The sequence below is a fragment of the Scleropages formosus genome, chromosome 5, assembly GCF_900964775.1.
Source record: "Scleropages formosus chromosome 5, fSclFor1.1, whole genome shotgun sequence".
Taxonomy (NCBI): Eukaryota; Metazoa; Chordata; class Actinopteri; order Osteoglossiformes; family Osteoglossidae; genus Scleropages; species Scleropages formosus.
Genome location: NC_041810.1, coordinates 10,985,191 through 11,003,177, shown reverse-complemented (window position 1 = coordinate 11,003,177; position 17,987 = coordinate 10,985,191). Strand labels below are relative to the sequence as shown.

The window sequence follows — 17,987 nt, the reverse complement described above, 5'->3', positions numbered from 1 at the left end:
TAATATCCAAAAGGAACCAGAAATGATGAGCAACGGTAACAGTGAATCACTGCAGCAATCTGGGGCATGAAGCAAATTAGAGGTTCTGTATTCAAACACTTTTAATAATAGATTGTGTCAGAGCTGATTACAGTCCCCTTCACAAAGGTGTGCCTATCTCGGACCTGTCAAAGTAATTAATTTTAATTAATAACAAGAAACCAATTTATAGATGAATTCTATCACCTGTGTCATACTTGTTCTTCCTCGCTACTTTGTGTCTGATGATTCATATGGAAATGTGCGGTCTGCGGATGTTTGCATGGGTGTGGTCAGGAGACTAGATGTGGCTTCAGTAACTCCGACCATAATTTTGTCATTTGCAGATAATTTGAATTTGAGAATAACCCCAGATTTCCTTTTTTTTCCTGTACCGTATGCTTCCCTCCAAATACACAAACAACCTGAACACAATTCAGCCCAGAATGACTAGAACCGGCCAACTGAGTTGCAATCTGAGGGTTGCCGGTTCAAACACTTTGTCCTGCTGTAGTACCCTTGGTCAAGATACTTACCCTAAATTGACAGAGTAAAAATGACCCTGTTGCATCAATGGGTAAATCAGTGTATGTAGCTCAGTGTACAAACCTCACACTGTAAGTCACCTAGGAAAAAAGGGTCATAAATAAAGGTTTATAAGAAAATTTCGCACAATGAAACCCTTTTGAACTGTTCGAAGTGCTGTGAGTACAATGTGGATGGTAGCTACGGGCCAGTTAGAGTGCTAGGGCTGTTTTCTCTCCGCCACAACACTGTTTACTCCATCAAAAAGCGGTAAGTTTGGCTCTGAGGGGTCTGAACTAAGTTTCTCCTCGAGTCCCTGTGTTACCAAAGCGAAGAGGTTATCACCCTCTCTAAATCCACAGGATTATGTCATTCACCACCTCCTCCTTTTCATACCAAACATGCAACACTGGGTGCTGTTTTGTCTCCATTATCAGTCCAGAGGCCTGTTGCTATGACTCCTAATGAACCTGCAGCCTTCACGTTTCAACGCACCGAGATTTAGGGGGTCAAAGGAAGGAAACGAATGGAAACAGGCAGCGGTGTTTCAAGACCTACAGCTCCACCACGGACAGAAGATTAAATAAAGTAACTACAGCAAATTACAAATGAACTCCAAGGAAATATAAACATGGAAAACATAAACAACAGTTTGGAAATAAGCAAATCTAGAGAGCTACTGTGGTCCGGATGTAGGAGGCGGGGATTGATTGGGAGTAACACCATTTGCCCCCAGTTTGTAAAGGAACCACTGAATATTTGAGTCCTTGACTTGTTATGACTCAATACACCTGAAAGCAACAACCTGTAGGGTTTGTCTTGACTCAAGGAGCATCCCCTGACCCAAAGCTGTCCTCCCACTGCACTCCTGTGTGACAGTTGGGAAAAACATGAGGGACCTCTCTTGTCATTCATACGGTTAATACTGTCAAGGAAAGCATATTGATCAAAATAGATTAAACCTGAAAAAACTGTTTAAAGTTGAACCAGTAGTCAATTATAACCCCGGGATGTGTTTAACTGGCTAGATAGAACTGCGTATTCCCAGCTTACCGTGTGAAAAACAGATTTTTGTAATTTCATTAGCTTCCGTACAGAAATATTTGCTTAAGAGGGGCATTAATATTTATCTGGTATTAGGCTGCAACATAAAAAATAAAATGGAAATATGTAGCATGTGTTTTCATTCCACACAGTGTGCAGGACTGAAATAATCATAATATAATGCTATGTTACAACTACGCTAAAAACAATACGGAGGAATAAATCACACAGTGGCAAGGAAGGAGCTGTGGAAATGGTTATTTGAAAGAAGCAGGGGATTGCGAGAGCCCACAACCTCCCTTCACCCCTCCCCCCCTCCCGGGCCCACAGGGACGAGTCCATCTGCAAACCTTATATTTTGCATCCATTTCAAGGGAAGGGATTCATGCGCATTGTTTTCTTAGCAGAAATGAGACTTTGAAAGCTGTTTTTCAGTCATTGTGCATGCCCTATGGACACACCGCCGCCCCCAAGGTCCACCCCCCCCCCACCCTCCTTGGAATCATGTAAGAACCCTTACTCAAAAGTTAAAATGGTTAAGTGCTTTGAGCTTTTGAGTCACCTTCGATTTTTGACAAATAGCGTCTAGACAACGCTTGAACTTGGCAAAGGAAGGCAATAATTTGAGCACTTACAGAAAGCCAGGACCCTCACTTCTGATGGATTGTGGGAAGCATTAAGTGACAGCTTCACAAAGCATGTTTTCTGTATATAGAGACAGAGCATCAAAAGAAGTGAGGGAACAAGGTTTCAAACCATGTCTCCAACAATACAAGACATTCTTCTTCAGGGAAGGGCCGTTTTCCTAGGAGTGATGTCATTCCCGCCCCGACTGCTCTCGGACCTCACATATCAGCAGTCAGTAAATTATTACACAAGGAAACTCGTTGACCGCAATCCAACCAAGGGGTATCTCAACATTGCTCAAATCGTCATTGATTAGAACGGTGGCCGCTAATCAAATTGCTGCCATTAGCCATCCATTACGCACAATCAGCGCTGACAGTATCGATCGCGAGCCGAACCTCTGACGGCGTTTCAGCTCTCAGGAAATTTCAGCCACAGAACTGCAGATCTTCAGGCTCAGAGTTGCTCTTCGCAATCAGTCTGTTTGCCAAGAGGAAAGTTTAAAAGTTAACCATTTGTACGGCTTCCACGAACACACACATTCACTTCACACCTTAGCCCAAACTGATTTACACTCTGAGGTTTGTACACCAACTTACAGTGATTTACCCATTTATACAGCAGGGTAATTTTTACTGTATCACCTCAGGGGAAATTGCTCAATCAACGGCACTACTGCAGGAGGAAGGATTCAAACCTGGAAATTTCAACTGCAAGGCAGCAGCTATAACCCCATACGCCACCTGACAGCCCCTCCCCATGTAGTAAACACACACACACTGTCTAGAACCGCCTATCCCGAGCGGGATCACGGCAAACCGGAGCCCAACCCGGTAACACAGAGCGCAGGCTGGAGGGGGAGGGGACACACCCAGGACGGGACAGCAGTGCGCCGCAAGGCACCCCAAGCAGGACCCGAACCCCAGACCCACCACAGAGCGGGCCCCGGCAAACCCGCCTCCCCACCGCGCCCTCCCATGTAGTAAAGTACAGTATAATTCGATGGTCATTTCCATTTTCCCGTCTCAAAATGCCCAGCAGCTTTTTATCAGCAAACTCTTTCATAAGTGGCTCCAAGGCAATTCACACATACTGAACAATGGCTAGATAGCAGGAAGCTATGAGCAACACAGTGCATGGAGACGCAATGAGTATAAACTGGTCTTCAGCTTCAAATTAGCGACAAAGAACGGTACACAACAAATGCGGACTGCTGTCGTGTAGACCTGACACTTCAACAGAGCACCAGAGTCCTTTCCCGTAAATACAGCCACAGGGGAACCACTATCCATTTCAGACTAATTGTACTGTAGCACACCTCCTGGAGTGACAAAGGAAACAGATCTCAGAAATCCACTGAGGACAGGCTTGCCATAATTGGCTTGTTTATCATAAATAAACCACAGTTTCACAAAAAAAAATAAATAAAATAAAAAAAAAAACCTTTGGTCCACATTTGTGCATTTACCGTACCATTAATAAGATGACTAAAAATGACATGTTACGTGTAGCGCTATCGTAGTGATACCTGTCCAGTCAGACTTCCAAGGCCATTTTAATTATTTTTCAGCCATTCTGACATAACAGCAGAAACAAAAATGTGTAACAGGGCAGACAATGTCACCTTTTAAATGGCCAAATGAGTATTTTATATCCTCTGGAGTCCATCATCGCTATTCCCTGGGAGGAACCGGTGAAGCGTTGTGGATAATGTTTAGCTATGATTCATCAATAACGCATGACTGGCCTTGAAAATGTCATTAATAAACAACCAGCCACATGACTTTTTTACAAAAAAAAAAAAAAAAAAAAAATGTCTTGGCTTCTGCAATGCTTCTGAAGTCGCTGGAAGCGGAAACAGACAAACCAAAGTGTGATTATGCCAGCTCTTACATATATGTATAAATATGCATAACTAAACTGAATATATAGAGCAATGGCATAATGTACACAGAGATCCCCCAGTGTAATCAGTTTTTTTATGTAATCAGTTTTTTTTAGTATATTAACAGTATTTAATGATTTTTTTTTCCATCATCCACCTGATTCATAGTGACAAAAAGCATTGTTTTAAGACACTGGGCAAGGACATTGTTTCATACATCATCTTTACATTTATATTTACATTTACAGTTACATTCATTTATTTAGCAGATGCTTTTCTCCAGAGCGACTTCCAATGAACTCTATGTAGTGTTATGAGCCCACACACCTTATTCACCAAGGTGACTTACACTGCTAGATACACTACGTCACTCATCCATACATCAGTGGAACACACACACTCTCTCTGTCACTCACTATAATATATATAATATAATACTGTATATATTTAATATTATTATTATATATAATATATATACGGGGGGGCGCAGTGGCGTAGCAGGCTTGGCCGGGGCCTGCTGTGTGATGGGTCTGGGGTTCAAGTCCTGCTTGGGGTGCCCTGCGGCAGACTGGCGTCCTGTCCGGTGTGCGTACCCTCCCCCCCGGGCCCATGCCCTGCGCTGCTGGGCTAGGCTCCGGTTCGCTGCGACCCCAGTGGGAACAAGTGGTTACCTACACTGTGTGTGTGTGAACTTGTATATACATATATATATATATATACACACATATATCTTTCATTTCCACTCTTGTCACATTTATATGATCACACGCATATACGTATTTACTCCTGCATGAGATGTACTTCAGGGAAAACCTAGCACAGTGTTTCTCCCAGAAAGCTACAGCACAGTTGCGCAAAGAGGACCTGGGAGCTGCAGCGTGCCGACACAGAGCTCAAGACGTTCATTATTAACAAACTAACATACATGAAACATTATCTGTGTGAGGTCGGTCTGCCAGGCAACAGGCCGCGTCTCGTGATCCTCCTCACAGCGCACCTGCACATGTGTGTAGTGACTTTTTCATGCTGTTACTATGGTGCTACTATGGTACACAAGGGACAGAATGCCGTTTTCTATGCTGACGCTAACAGATGTGCATAAGAGCATCATAACCAACTGGCTGCATAGGAAAGTAAATAAACACAAAATATCATAACATGACATAATTTAACCAAACAAATGAGAGACAGCATAACACACTGCTAGCATTTCCTGTAAATCTGGCAACATTTATTTTTCATAATCTTATGCATACTGTAAAAAGATGCAATCAAACTTACATAACAAGAAATTGCACTGTTGCAAAGTAATTACCATTAGTTTCAATGGAAAAAAGTTTCATGATTCCTGAACCCCTAATAGCAACACTCATTTATGCTAAAATATCACCAAATTCCATTAAATTGCGGAACTATTACTGCAATAGTTAAAATCAGTTATCATAAAACAACATAGCCGTTCCCTTTCTTAATTACTGTACAATACTGTATGGCTTTTTATTATTATTAGTAGTAGTAATAGTCGTAGTAGTACCATCTGAGTGTCTGCCAGTGCTCGTTCAGCTCTTCTCTACACCATAAACAGCGACAACATACATACATATGATATTCAGTGGTTATGTATTAATTTAATCTTTAAAGCAGAAAGCAAAATAAGATGGCAAAGACAAAAGAAATGTATAAAAACAAAGCAAATTAATTCGTGCTAAGTAAACAAACTGACGTGGTGTCCCACAACTCCCGGGCTGTGTGAGTGGATATGAGTTTGATCCCAGAATAGTCTGTGTGCAGTTTGTATGTTCTTGCCATGCCAGGGGTTTCAGGTGAACTGATGACCCTAAATTGCCAGTAGTGTGTGTGTATGTGTCTGTCTCTCTGTCTCTCTGTGTGTATGAGCATGTGTTACATTTCTTCTGCTGTACAGATATGTGAATGACTGCAGGGATTTTTCTGTAGTGTATCTAACACTGTAAGTGACCTTGGACAAAGGTGTCAGCCAAATACTAATTAATAGCCACAGTAATTCACTTTGGAGGAAAGTGTCTGATGCATGATTAAATAAATAAATGTAAATGCGTCACACCGCTCAGGTTTTAGAAAGCACAAAAATCCGAACTCGGTCCTCAAAAACTCAAAGAAATGCATATAAGTCAAAAAATGGGTATTATGCTGTAAGTGAAACTCCTTGTAATGTGCAATTCTCATGTGCCGAATGGATCGCTGTAATTACTGTTCAGATTAATCTCCTTTCTTTTTAAAGATGCGGCCGTTTCGTGTTTCAGACTTCTGTTTTTTAAAGACCTGGGAAGAGTGAACGCGCCTACTATGAGTCCCACTACAGGTGCTGTTCAACACCACTTCTATGCGATTCTTCACAATCTGCTCCATCGTAAAAAAACCAAACGGCGAAAGAGTCACAGTCATGAATGAATAAAGTCTTGGCTTTGTCACACTGAAAAATTTACTACACTTTGCTGTACCACAAAGACAGTAAAATTCTCTTTCAAAACTTGACCCTGCCAGTCAGCCACAAGTCCACCGTTTTCACACTGTTACACGCACACCGTCTGAAACCACTTGTCCCATACAGGGTCGCGGGGAGCTGGAGCCTAACCCGGCAACGCAGGGTGTAGGGCTGGAGGGGGAGGGGACACACCCAGGACAGGACGCCAGTCCATCGCAAGGCATCCCAAGCAGGACTCGAACCCCAGACCCACTAGAGAGCAGGACCCGGTCAAACCCACTGCACCACCATGCCCCTGCGCCCCCACTTCGCACTGTTTCGAATACGGTATATGCAAGGAACACAACACATCTAAAAAAACATCCTCTACTGCTGTTTGAAAGTATGTAAACCCTATAGGGATGATAATTATTCTTGTATAATATATTATCATAAACTTACAAGATGAATAAATGACTATGGTTTACACACCTGATTCTACTTACCTACTTGGTTTGACCAATGCAGCTTGGGGTTTACTTATTTTTGCACCTGCATTATTTCCATCTTTCTTCTACACACATGATTTCCTCTAAACAACATGTGGATTTTGTCATTACACACCTATTATGTCACATGAGAAAGGCTGCTACACATTAAATAACCACATCGTGGTAAAGCCTAGGGACACAAGGGCTTCATGTACTTTCAAGCAGCACTGTACTTCACAGAGGGATTAGTGTGGTTAATATTAAACATAGCTGAGGTTTACGAAAAAAGGGGTCAAAGGGTGTGGGGTCGCACAATCTAACCAAAACTCTTCCTCCACAGAGCTCTTCCTGGCATCCCAGCCATCGATGTGAAAACAGTTGCTGCTGTTCTTAAGATTTCTGACTTTTCTAATTGTAACAGAACTGCAGTCTGCAGTCAGCCTGTGTGATGAAGAAAAACGTGAACAAAACAAAAAAAAATCAAAAAAAATAACAAAAGAAAAGCGCGCCGCGAAGTTGACACCAATTAGCAGGAACTGAATGTCGCCTAACTGACGGGAGATTGCAGAGCTCTGAGCTGTGCCTGCAGTGAGGATTTCACAGGATGAACACACACACACACATACACACACACACACACACACACACACACACACACACACACACACACACAGAGCAAGAGAAAAATCAGCTCAATTAAACAAAGGAAAAAACAAACAAACAGGTCCTTTTCACACCACCGTCCAAAAGGGTTTCCTTACAGCTCGTAGATAAATAATAAAAGCCAGACAAATGCAAGAAAATAAAACCAGCAGATGTGATTTGCTTTCATTTCTGCCTGCTTTTGCCACTGTTTATTGGGAGAAGAGCGTTGGTTCGTCTGGTGCAGCAGCTGCCAGCAAAGTTGGCAGCGGCACGGAGGCCTTTTGGTCAAAGTCTCTGGAGCAGGACACGAGAAAAAGGCCCTTGTCACCGCGCTCGGCACTGGAAATAAAACACTCGCCGCCCGTGGAAGAAGACGAGGAAGACGAGGAATAACCCTGAGAGGACGATGCGTCGGCCTGATCGCCACACAGACACCCTGCCTCGTCCTCCCGTGAAACATCTGGGATGCGAGCGCATTAAACGTGCAGTAAACACGGAGATGCTGACAACGGCTGCGCATGTGCACATGTCCTGTTTCCCACAGTAAAGTCCGACAAGCACCATCCACACTGACGTCCAGGTACGTCCTGTGACTTAGAGCGCATGCAGGCACATTTGGCGGAATAACAGCGGTCAATGGACTGTACACCAGTCCTCTGTCAGAATGTCCACACACACGTGTGCACGTGTGGGCGCATGTGTACGAACACTCTGACAGAGGACTGGTAATGAAGAGGTGTGAATGGAGGCTGCAGACACCCCCATTCAGATCCATTGACGGAAAAGTTGAGGGCTGCGGAGCAGCCGGTGACCCCAGGGCCCAAACCTGAGACCCACCACCAAGAACTGACAGCCTGCTCCCCACACCACCGCTATTACCCACAGCAATATTTTCCATACAGACGATGCAAAAGCACCGCTGCGTCACGTCTCCCCTCATGTGGAGGCATTTAGAGAAGAGAAACGGACAGCTTGGTGTCACCAAGCCTTCAATCCCAGACCCAGCAGAACAACTACACCTCTCCTCCTCCTCGTGAAGGAATTACTAGTACTGATTGCACATGGAATCATCTCCATATATTACTGGCTCAACTAAAATAAATCAAGTGTATGTGTAGCATGACCCTCCAGCCTTCTTCACACGGGCACTGACTCATAGATCTATTCATTTATAAAACACAATGTATCTACAGCACCTCATAGAAAATCCCACCTTACACCATTGAATCATTGCAGACATGATTAATAAAAACAGCAACAACAACAATAAGAGCAGCAATTATGAGGCTGGGCGCGTATACATACATTTACACTGGTAAAAATGACTATACTTTGCTTTTTTTCGATGATGGCAAACCTCCTCGTCCACGAGTAATGACTGAGGGTTATTTTTACTTTAATAGCAGTGTCCTTCATTCGCAGCACGGTGTCTTAAATTCTCACCGCCGTGTTCATAATGATCCGCCGGAGGTTCACTGAATGAATGGTGGGGGAAAGAGAAATTCGGGGAAATTAATAATGACAATAATAAAGCAACTTGAACTAAAAAAGCGGACGGCTTTTTTTCGACTCAACCGCAAAATATTTCAGTTGGGAAGGAACTCAGCAGCGCGCTCGTGGCTGTGGGGGGTCCGTGAAACGCTGATTATTTGTTATCAAGTGGCGCTCGAGCCCCTTGTTCTTCCTCACCTCAAAGTGCCGCCACGCGCGGGACGTTAACAACAGATACATATGAAACACACATGAGATGCAGTAAATACACGGGGAAGGAACGGCCGCGGCTCCGAGGGGGGCACGTAGGGGTGACTGACTGAGGAGGCACATGATGATGAAGGCGACAGAGGGGGAGAAGATGATCCCGCCGGAGAGCCTCACGCTCACCTCCGAGAAGATGCTGAGAAGGTGGTGCGCAGAGCATCTCCTCCTGGACGAGGGGTCTCCTCCGCTCTTCTCTCCGCTCCTGCTACCTGCTACCTGCTCTCTCGGGTCTCGGCTCTGTGGACGTGGTCCTCGTGAGCGGACGCCCACTCCCACGGGGGTGATGATGCTGACGCGCTCCTGCTGTCCTGATGATCGCAGCCCCGCGCGGATCTCTCGTCCTGTCAGGGTGTCACATCCGTCCCCGGGGGAGAAGAGCACGCTGCTGTCCGGTATCCACAGCCCTGCGCTCGCGGGTGCAGCTCCGCGTCTGAGAGGATGACGGTCCCGCTCCGGAGTGGAGCCTCCGCGGTGCGGGAGATGCGGGAGATGCGGGAGAGCGGGCGCGAAGGAAAACCAGGAGCCGGAACTCGGCTCAACCCGCGGACTCGGGCTCCACCTAGCAGTGGAAAGGGCAAAGACACAGGCACGGGCCTCTCTCTGTGTGTGTGTGTGTGTGTGTGTGTGTGTGTGTGCTTGTGTGTGCTTGTGTGTGTGCGTGCCTATCTGTCCCACCCCTATCAGGTCTGCGATGACTCAATAGACAAACCGTAACTTGAACTTATGGGTGGTTTACTATTAAATGGAGCAGGTAAAGACAATCCAAAACAATATAAACTGGATGTCAAATTAAACATATAAATCAATACGTTTGTTAACATTAAAAACGCATATTTTTAACGTTAATTCCCGAAGAATAAATAAAACCAAATTCCTATCGCCGTTGCGGTTGCCTGGCAATGTCACACCAATGTGCTATGAGTGAGGTGCTCAAAAAAATCCATTTGACCTCCGTGACCTCCGTGACCTCCGTTCAGCCCTTCGGCCAAGTGACCAGCCACCCCGCAGCCGACCCCCCGTCCATCACTTTTTTCACTTGATCAAACAGAAGAACCTTTTACAAAAAGCAAACATCACTGGAGGTGCAGCACTCTCACACAATATGTGTCACATGCTGACTGATGTGCTTTATTCGTAAATCAATCATTATATATAGTATAATAGCGAGGTAGGACCCGGTCAAGGATCTTGACCGCATTCCAGACGAATGTGACTCCAGGAATCCTTGTGAAGCCCTGCAACAGTTCTGGTGCACACACGCATTGGGGTCACAGCCCACGGCTTCGCCCCTCCGTCACTCCAACGCAGTCACCTTCCGTTATTAATGCAGGAAAGGACCACTTTTACTAAACTTAATTTATTTTTATTTATTTTATTTGTTTGTAAGGTATGTACCACTTTTGACCATATCCTACAATGCTGGCTGTTTAGTCTTTGTATATGAAATTATGTTATTTTGTGTTAATTGTGTCATTGTATTTTTATTTTTAAATTATCTGTACACCTTTAAAATGTTAATGTCAGTGAAAAAGAATGAACTGTTAAACTGTTAAAGAATTCCTAACTCTAACAGGGTGCCAGCAGAAGACTGTAAATTAACCTCAGTTCTCAGGATGAACATCTGTCATTCTCGGTGCTCAGTGGCATCACGTCAGCTGCACTTTAAACATTAATACTGAACTAAAAAAAAAACCAGGATAGGCCTGTTTCACATAGTTTTATTGGCAAATTTTTACACTATGCATAAGTTATCAAATTATAATTGCTTGATTATTTTAATTTTCTGTAATTATTTTCAAGATTAAAGCTGCCTGCTGTCCACTTAACCTTCATCTTTTATGCTACAATCTGACTGGATGTTAAATATCCAGCAAGGGTTCATAAATATGCAAGATGCAGTTTGATAGCTATAATGGAGAACGTTCAATTAACTGATTATCACAGTTATCATGACAGGAAGCCTTTTTGATGATCTCTTATGGTAATATGAACATGTTTGGGAACTTTAGGATTACGCCTGATCCTAAAGAGGCTCATTTTGATGTTGCTCAAGGTGTCAGCTGCTCTTTCCAGCTGTGGTGAGTTGTCATGGAAATGACCTTTCCTCATTATAAACTTTTTTCCCACCTTGAACTTGGTAAACCCATCTAAAGATGAATGTAGAAATTTCTGGCTATCTGTCTAATCCCACTTCTACAGTTGTGATCTAAAGAGAATTAACATATTTGGTTCCAGACTGTGTGCATATTATTATTATTATTATTATTATTATTATTATTATTATTATTATTATTCATCTGTCACTTTTCAGCAAAGTGACTTCCAGAGTGAGGTTTGTATACTGAGATACTTAAAGTGACAGCAAGGGTAATTCATACAGCAAGGGTAATTTTTACTGTATCAGTTCAGGGTAAGTACCTTGATGAATGGTACAGAAGCAGCTTGTTGGACCCAGGACCTTGGAGTGTAAGGTGACAGCCCTGACCACTGCGCCTCCGCTGCCCTAGTAAATGTTCATCAATATGCAATTGGCAGCGTGGTGTGTGTTTCTGAGAGCAATGTGTGGCGCGCTGCTTCGTATGCAGGCCTGCAAATGTGGCTCTAATGAAGAAGACCCCTCCCCCCTTTTAATCCAAGGTGAAGATCTCTGATTCCCCGCACAGCGGAGCTGCTGGGACATCGGAAGGCCAGACGTGAGGAGTTTCATACATTATCGGGGCGACCTCTTCCCTCTTACACAACACGGGCTTCACATAAGAACCTTATATTTACTTTAGTTAAATGTGAGCTTATACTGCTGAATTTTACTGCATTATATAATAGGAATATCGTACTATAAAACAGATGAGAGCAGTCCATATCTCTTTTACTGCAGGTTGTAATGCTAGGCCGGTGCTTTCATCCAGAGCAGTTCTGAGGCTGATGGCTTTGCTACAGGGACCTTCACTCCTGTTGGATGGTCTACCATTCTTGTAGCACCAGCAGGTGGCATAGTGGTTAAAGCTGCTCCTTTATCCTTATCCAGGTCTGAACTCCACTTTTGTTGTAGTACCCTTGAGCAATTGATATAATAAAAATTACCTTGCTGCACAAATAGGCAAAAAAAAAGTAATTTTGGAGAAAAGTATCAGAGGAATAAGTCAATAACTAATGAAGTGATGCACTCACCTGGGTAGCTGTTAGGAGCATCTGTTGGATGAGGAACTGCTTAGGGTTTTGCTATGAAGCCGCAAACATGAAGCCCCGGGGAAAAGCTACAAGTCAGAGCATCAGCAGGGTGGCCTGTCAGCTCATCAGCAACTTAATTGTTTATCAATATGTGTAACGCCAGCTTTGATGCTTTGGTCCTTGTCAATGGTGGCTGAGACATCGTGCAAATCAACTCGCCGAGCGAGATTTTTCCCCTACTCACCAAAACAATTACGCACAGCGATTGTTCAGCTTGCAGCGTGTCAGCGGATCTGCCTGCACAGTTTGATTTCAATAGCACTTGAAGTGTCAATGATGCCATCTTTTGCATAATTTCCACAGGAAAAAAAAACGCATTTATGCCAGTGGTATCAGCATGCAGTGTGCATCTTAATATGCAGATCGATGGCTGATCCTCTGCCTCATGTAAATGCAGTTTATTTACCCATCCATTCATCCAGATTCTGCTCTGCTTATCCAGTTGAGGGTCACAGAGTGTTTGTTGCTGCTGTCTCACATGAGCAGAGATACCACAGCACCCACACACACACACACACACACACATTTTCTGAACCGCTTGACCCATATGGGGTCCCGGGAAACCGGAGACTACCCGGCAACACAGGGCGTAAGACCAGAGGGGGAGGGGACACACCCAGGACGGGACGCCAGTCCGCCGCAAGGCACCCCAAGCGGGACTTGAACCCCAGATCCATCAGAGAGCAGGACCCGGTCCAACCCACTGCACCACTGCGCCCCCCTGGCATTAAACATACTAAAACAAAACTATTAATTATAGAACAGAAACTAACCAGTGAAAGAAAATCGTTTATTACACTAACATTGCATTAATAATATTTCATTTTTCATGACTTAGTGGTAAGAGTTAGTTAATAGTAATAAAGTTACAGACCGAGTTGTGGTCCCACTTGTGTTTGTAGCCTGAAGAGCCTCAGCACAGAGTTGCACACTTTGATTCCTTTATACAACTGGTATTTATTTGATGACATTCAGGTTAAGATACTTCTCAAGGTCACAGAAGGGACCGTTTCAGCTGCTTTCAGCTGCTCCTTCAAGCTTCCTTTCAAACCTCCAGCTGGAAGAAGAACACAGAGACTCTCTAAAATGTTGAGTGAAGTGAATGGAGAAAACACACAGCCAGGTGCACATATGATACAACTTGTGCTGAGAGTTTGCAAATCTGTGAAAGTCTATAAACTACTTCAAATCCCATCTGCTACAACACTCTTGATCAGGGTACTTACCTTGAAAAAAGTAAAAATATGTTTAAAAAAAAAGGGGCCAATTGTACATTCGAAGCTTGGAAGTATAAACCTTCCATTATAAGTCACCTTGGAGAAAAGCACCAAATTAATTTTAAATAATTATAGCAATAATGAGCAACTCAATGTGGCAGATTTTAGTGGAGAAAAAAAATAGATATTGTTAGTGAACATACATGTATTTAAATTCAAAGTAGAAAATCTTCACTTTAAATTCCAGATGGACCACAAAATCACCTTCAATGGCCCCTTATCAATAAAACAGTGTGTACATATATATCTACAACTGTCTATACTACTGGCTTTCTCTGCTAAGTTGGCCGGACTGTGCGTCATTGCATTTTCCACACTGTGACCATCGTGAGCAGCTCATGTTCTGACTCAGCTTCCTCTCATGAGTAATAAATTTCAGGAACTTACGTTGATGCCGTTAACTGGCTGTTGCGGCACCGGGTGCCAGACATCACTTATCATTTGCAGGAAGTGCGTACAGAAGGACAGCTTCTTTGGTGACACTACTGGTGCTCACCCCACTGACCCCTGAGGTCAAACAATGCAAAGTGTTATTGAGAATATTCGCTCAATGGTGCAGCGGTGCCTCGTGCCACACTTTCACTCTCCTTACTGGACATAGGACATCTCCCTTCTCTGTCGTATAGAGATCATCTCCAGCTGCCGGCATGCAGATGTTACTGGAACACCAGAAATATGGATTGTGATTGATGTGCTTAACTGAGTTGCGCTGTGCTGGCATGACAGATGGGACACCGGCAGGCAGCATTTGCCCCAGGTCCAAGAAAAAGGGCTCTCTTGTTTCCCACTAATTTCAGACAGAGGTGGGAAGCCAGTAACTGAGAGCGATGGGCTGCAGCTCAGCCACCTTCTTTGTCATCTGATCGTATCGCCATGGCAACGCAATGCCAATCCAGGCCTGCTGTGTGGGATCCCAGAACCTGGATCCAGTCAAGTTGCCACCCGGCCACCTATTCTGCTGAGTGTTTTGTGAAGTGAGACCACTTGCTTTGAAAACAGAAGATGCTCAGTTTATCAATTTCAATACGATCTTTGCACACACTGAAGTCCTGTCCTGCTGAGAACCAAAACACCCTGCAGCCCATCTCTTCAACATCACACTCCCACCACTGTTTCCATAGCCTGAAATTCACATTGGGGTAATTCAGTGAGTAAAACGAACTGCTCACTGAGGATAATGAACTATGTTTTTTTTTGTGTGGTTCTGTGTAGAAACACCCCCCTTCGTCTGTACAACACATTAACGTTGGTATCACTGAGAAATTGAAAATATTTCTACTCAGCAATAGTTTCATCACTTCATAAGTATTTTTAAGTGACAAACGCTGCTATTTTTGGAACGTAAGCGACACAGATTTTTTTTTATTTTTTAATCTTTTCCTTGCACTGTCCCACTGACATCCAGAATGGGGCGACAAAAGCATTTCTACGGAGTCCGAACGCGCCAGGTTGTTCAATCGAGCGCCACCGCATCGATCAACGCTCTTTTTCCGCCTTCATTTTAGGCGAACTAATACAGTGTCGATAAGCCGATCGTCAAGATGTCGGACGTCAACGCTAAACAAATGGTGCAGAAAAGGTATCTTTTAATGTATTTATATGTTAGAGAAGTGCCTGTGTATCGACAGGTGCGCTGTTTCGAATACTGTCGGAATTAAGTGTTTGTGCGCGAATCATTGGTGGTGTGATAATTCTTGTGAAATCCGAGACAAGGCGGCAGAGCAAAAGAGTTTTACTGCTGACTTGACTGCTAGTCTTTAAATGCATTTGATTTAACCGTGTTTCTGCTCTTCATTCAGCGCTAAAATCGCTGCCGGCGCCGTGGTCTGTGTGGAGAGTGAGATAAAAGGCGATGTGACCATCGGTGAGACCTCCACTGACTCAGAGTCAGACTCTGAGCAGCACGTCTCTATTTTTTTCTGTGTACGTGTACGTGTACGTGTACTGACATGTTTGTGCTCCCGGTGAGCGCAGGTCCACGCACAGTCGTCCACCCCAAAGCCCGCATCATCGCCGAGGCTGGACCCATAGTGATCGGAGAAGGCAACCTGATAGAGGAGCAGGCACTCATCATCAACGGGTACGGCCTCCTCCCTGGACGGACACACGCACTGACCGTCCTTACTGACTACTGACCAATGACCGTCAACAGCGGACCGTTGCATTGACTGGCCCACAACTGCCTTTAGACCATCAACAGGCAAAGTACACGATACCTTCTTTAAAGTCCCGTTCTTTCACCTCCAGCTACCCTGAGAACATCATGCCGGACTCAGAGGGTGTGGAACCCAAGACCATGGTCATCGGAATTAACAATGTGTTTGAGGTCGGCTGTGGTATCCTTCCGTAGCAGCGCAGGTGGCGGTAGCCGTCACGATGATGATAATTTCTTACTGCACTTCAGATGTCTGTTGTTGGACTTGAGTGAGTATCTTAATGGACAGCGTGTATTTTGCTTTCATTTTAAAGTAATACTTCACTAGCTAATGTAAATATTTGGAAAACTTTAACTCAAGTCCGTAGTGTCTCAAGCTTTGAAGATTGGGGACAACAACGTCATTGAGTCCAAAGGTGAGTTAACCTGTGCTTCGCATCTCGCATCCCTGTATGTGCAGAAGAGGTTGCGTGTGTTAAAATACCCCAAAACCCTTCAAATGTTTATGAAATGTTTTATTTCCAAAATCACAAATCTGAAATTTGTCTTTGTATTATGACCTGAATGCTTTTTAATGGACTGTGGTATAAGTTAGGTTTTCTCTTAACTCTTGTTGTCAGAGGGGTAAAGTACCTGGTCCAGTGAAACTGTTCTTTAGGATGTTTCACACAGAGATGTCACCGTGGTAACTGACAGTGCTGGAAAATGATATTTAAGGATCTGAACTTCTCACAGGGGGGTGCAGTGGGTTGGACCAGGTCCTGCTCTCCGGTGGGTCTGGGGTTCGAGTCCCGCTTGGGATGCCTTGTTACGGACTGGCGTCCTGTCCTGGGTGTGTCCCCTCCCCCTCCAGCCTTAGGCCCTGTGTAGCCGGGTTAGGCTCCGGTTCCCGCGACCCCATATGGGACAAGCGGTTCGGATTGTGTGTGTGTGTGTGTGTGTGTGTGTGTGTGTGTGTGTGTGTGTGTGTGTGTGTGTGTGTGTGTGTGAGAGAACTTCTCACTGGGTCTTTGGTTATCTTTTTAATGCCTGAGGTGCCGCTGTTGTGCCCTTGAGCAGGGTACTTATCCTGAAGTATTTCACAACTCGGAGTCCGGCTGGTGAAAAAAAAAGGAGTATTCTGAATAAAGCACTGAGTCCATATTAAACGCTAAAACACTTCAACAAGGGGATAATAATAGTAAATGATAACAAATAGACTGAGAGCTCTTTGTACCTTGCTCCTTTTTCCCCATACGGATGTTTCTTCACTCTGACCCCCAGCGGAAGTGGGCAGGAATGTCATCCTGACCAGTGGCTGCATCATCGGAGGCTGCTGCCAGGTGAACACATGCGAAGTCATCCCAGAGAACACGGTCATCTATGGGTCAGGCTGCATGCGGCGTGTCCAGACAGAGAGGCCACAGGTAGACCACCTTCCCACCACCTGCCACCTTCAAATCCATGGTGCTGCATCTGATTATATTCTGTTTTGACTGTGGCTGACACATGGTCACTGTTTATACTGTATGATTTGCAGCCACAGACCCTCCAGCTGGACTTCCTGATGAAGATCCTGCCCAACTACCACCACCTGAAGAAGACAGTCAAAGGAAGCAGCACTCCTGGGAAGAATTAGCACTACATTGGTTCTGTGATGCTCCTGGACTGACCACGAGAATCATGGCTAGCTGGAGATGGAAGTCCAGCTGGACTGGGTGTAACATACAATAGAGAATACTTAACTGCCAAGTGTTAATGTCATGCTAATGAGCCTGCACCCCAACCCACACATATATTCCTCCTAAAATGTCCTCTTCAGTTTTTTGTTTACTGTTTGTTTTGTTTAATTAATTTATTTAGGTGAATGTTTAAAATGCTTTCTTTTTGCAACTGCAGCCATTAAAAAGAA

At 44.3% G+C, this 17,987-nt stretch overlaps 2 protein-coding genes across 8 annotated transcripts in view; one reads left to right on the top strand and one right to left on the bottom strand.

The window, feature by feature from the left end:
• Nucleotides 1–9,803, bottom strand: part of LOC108938755 (adhesion G protein-coupled receptor L3-like) — a 147,383-nt gene extending 137,580 nt beyond the window's left edge. For all 7 annotated transcript variants that reach the window (XM_029252166.1, XM_029252170.1, XM_029252169.1 and 4 more), the window contains exon 1: nucleotides 9,560–9,803. The gene's annotated coding sequence lies outside the window, so the exon portion shown is untranslated. The remainder of the gene's footprint in view (nucleotides 1–9,559) is intronic.
• A 5,643-nt stretch (nucleotides 9,804–15,446) lies between these two features.
• dctn6 (dynactin subunit 6) lies at nucleotides 15,447–17,987 on the top strand. The gene is made up of 7 exons (XM_018759586.2): nucleotides 15,447–15,520; nucleotides 15,741–15,805; nucleotides 15,916–16,021; nucleotides 16,189–16,277; nucleotides 16,465–16,512; nucleotides 17,360–17,502; nucleotides 17,616–17,987. The coding sequence occupies exons 1-7, from the start codon at nucleotides 15,483–15,485 to the stop codon at nucleotides 17,712–17,714; spliced, it is 588 nt and encodes a 195-aa protein (XP_018615102.1). The 5' UTR covers nucleotides 15,447–15,482; the 3' UTR covers nucleotides 17,715–17,987.

Coding starts and splice junctions, on each gene's coding strand:
- dctn6 (XM_018759586.2), top strand. CDS start 15,483: ATGTCGGACGTCAACGCTAAACAAATGGTGCAGAAAAG. Junction 15,806..15,915: donor AAAAGGCGATGTGACCATCG/GTGAGACCTCCA, acceptor CGGTGAGCGCAG/GTCCACGCACAGTCGTCCAC. Junction 17,503..17,615: donor TCCAGACAGAGAGGCCACAG/GTAGACCACCTT, acceptor TATGATTTGCAG/CCACAGACCCTCCAGCTGGA.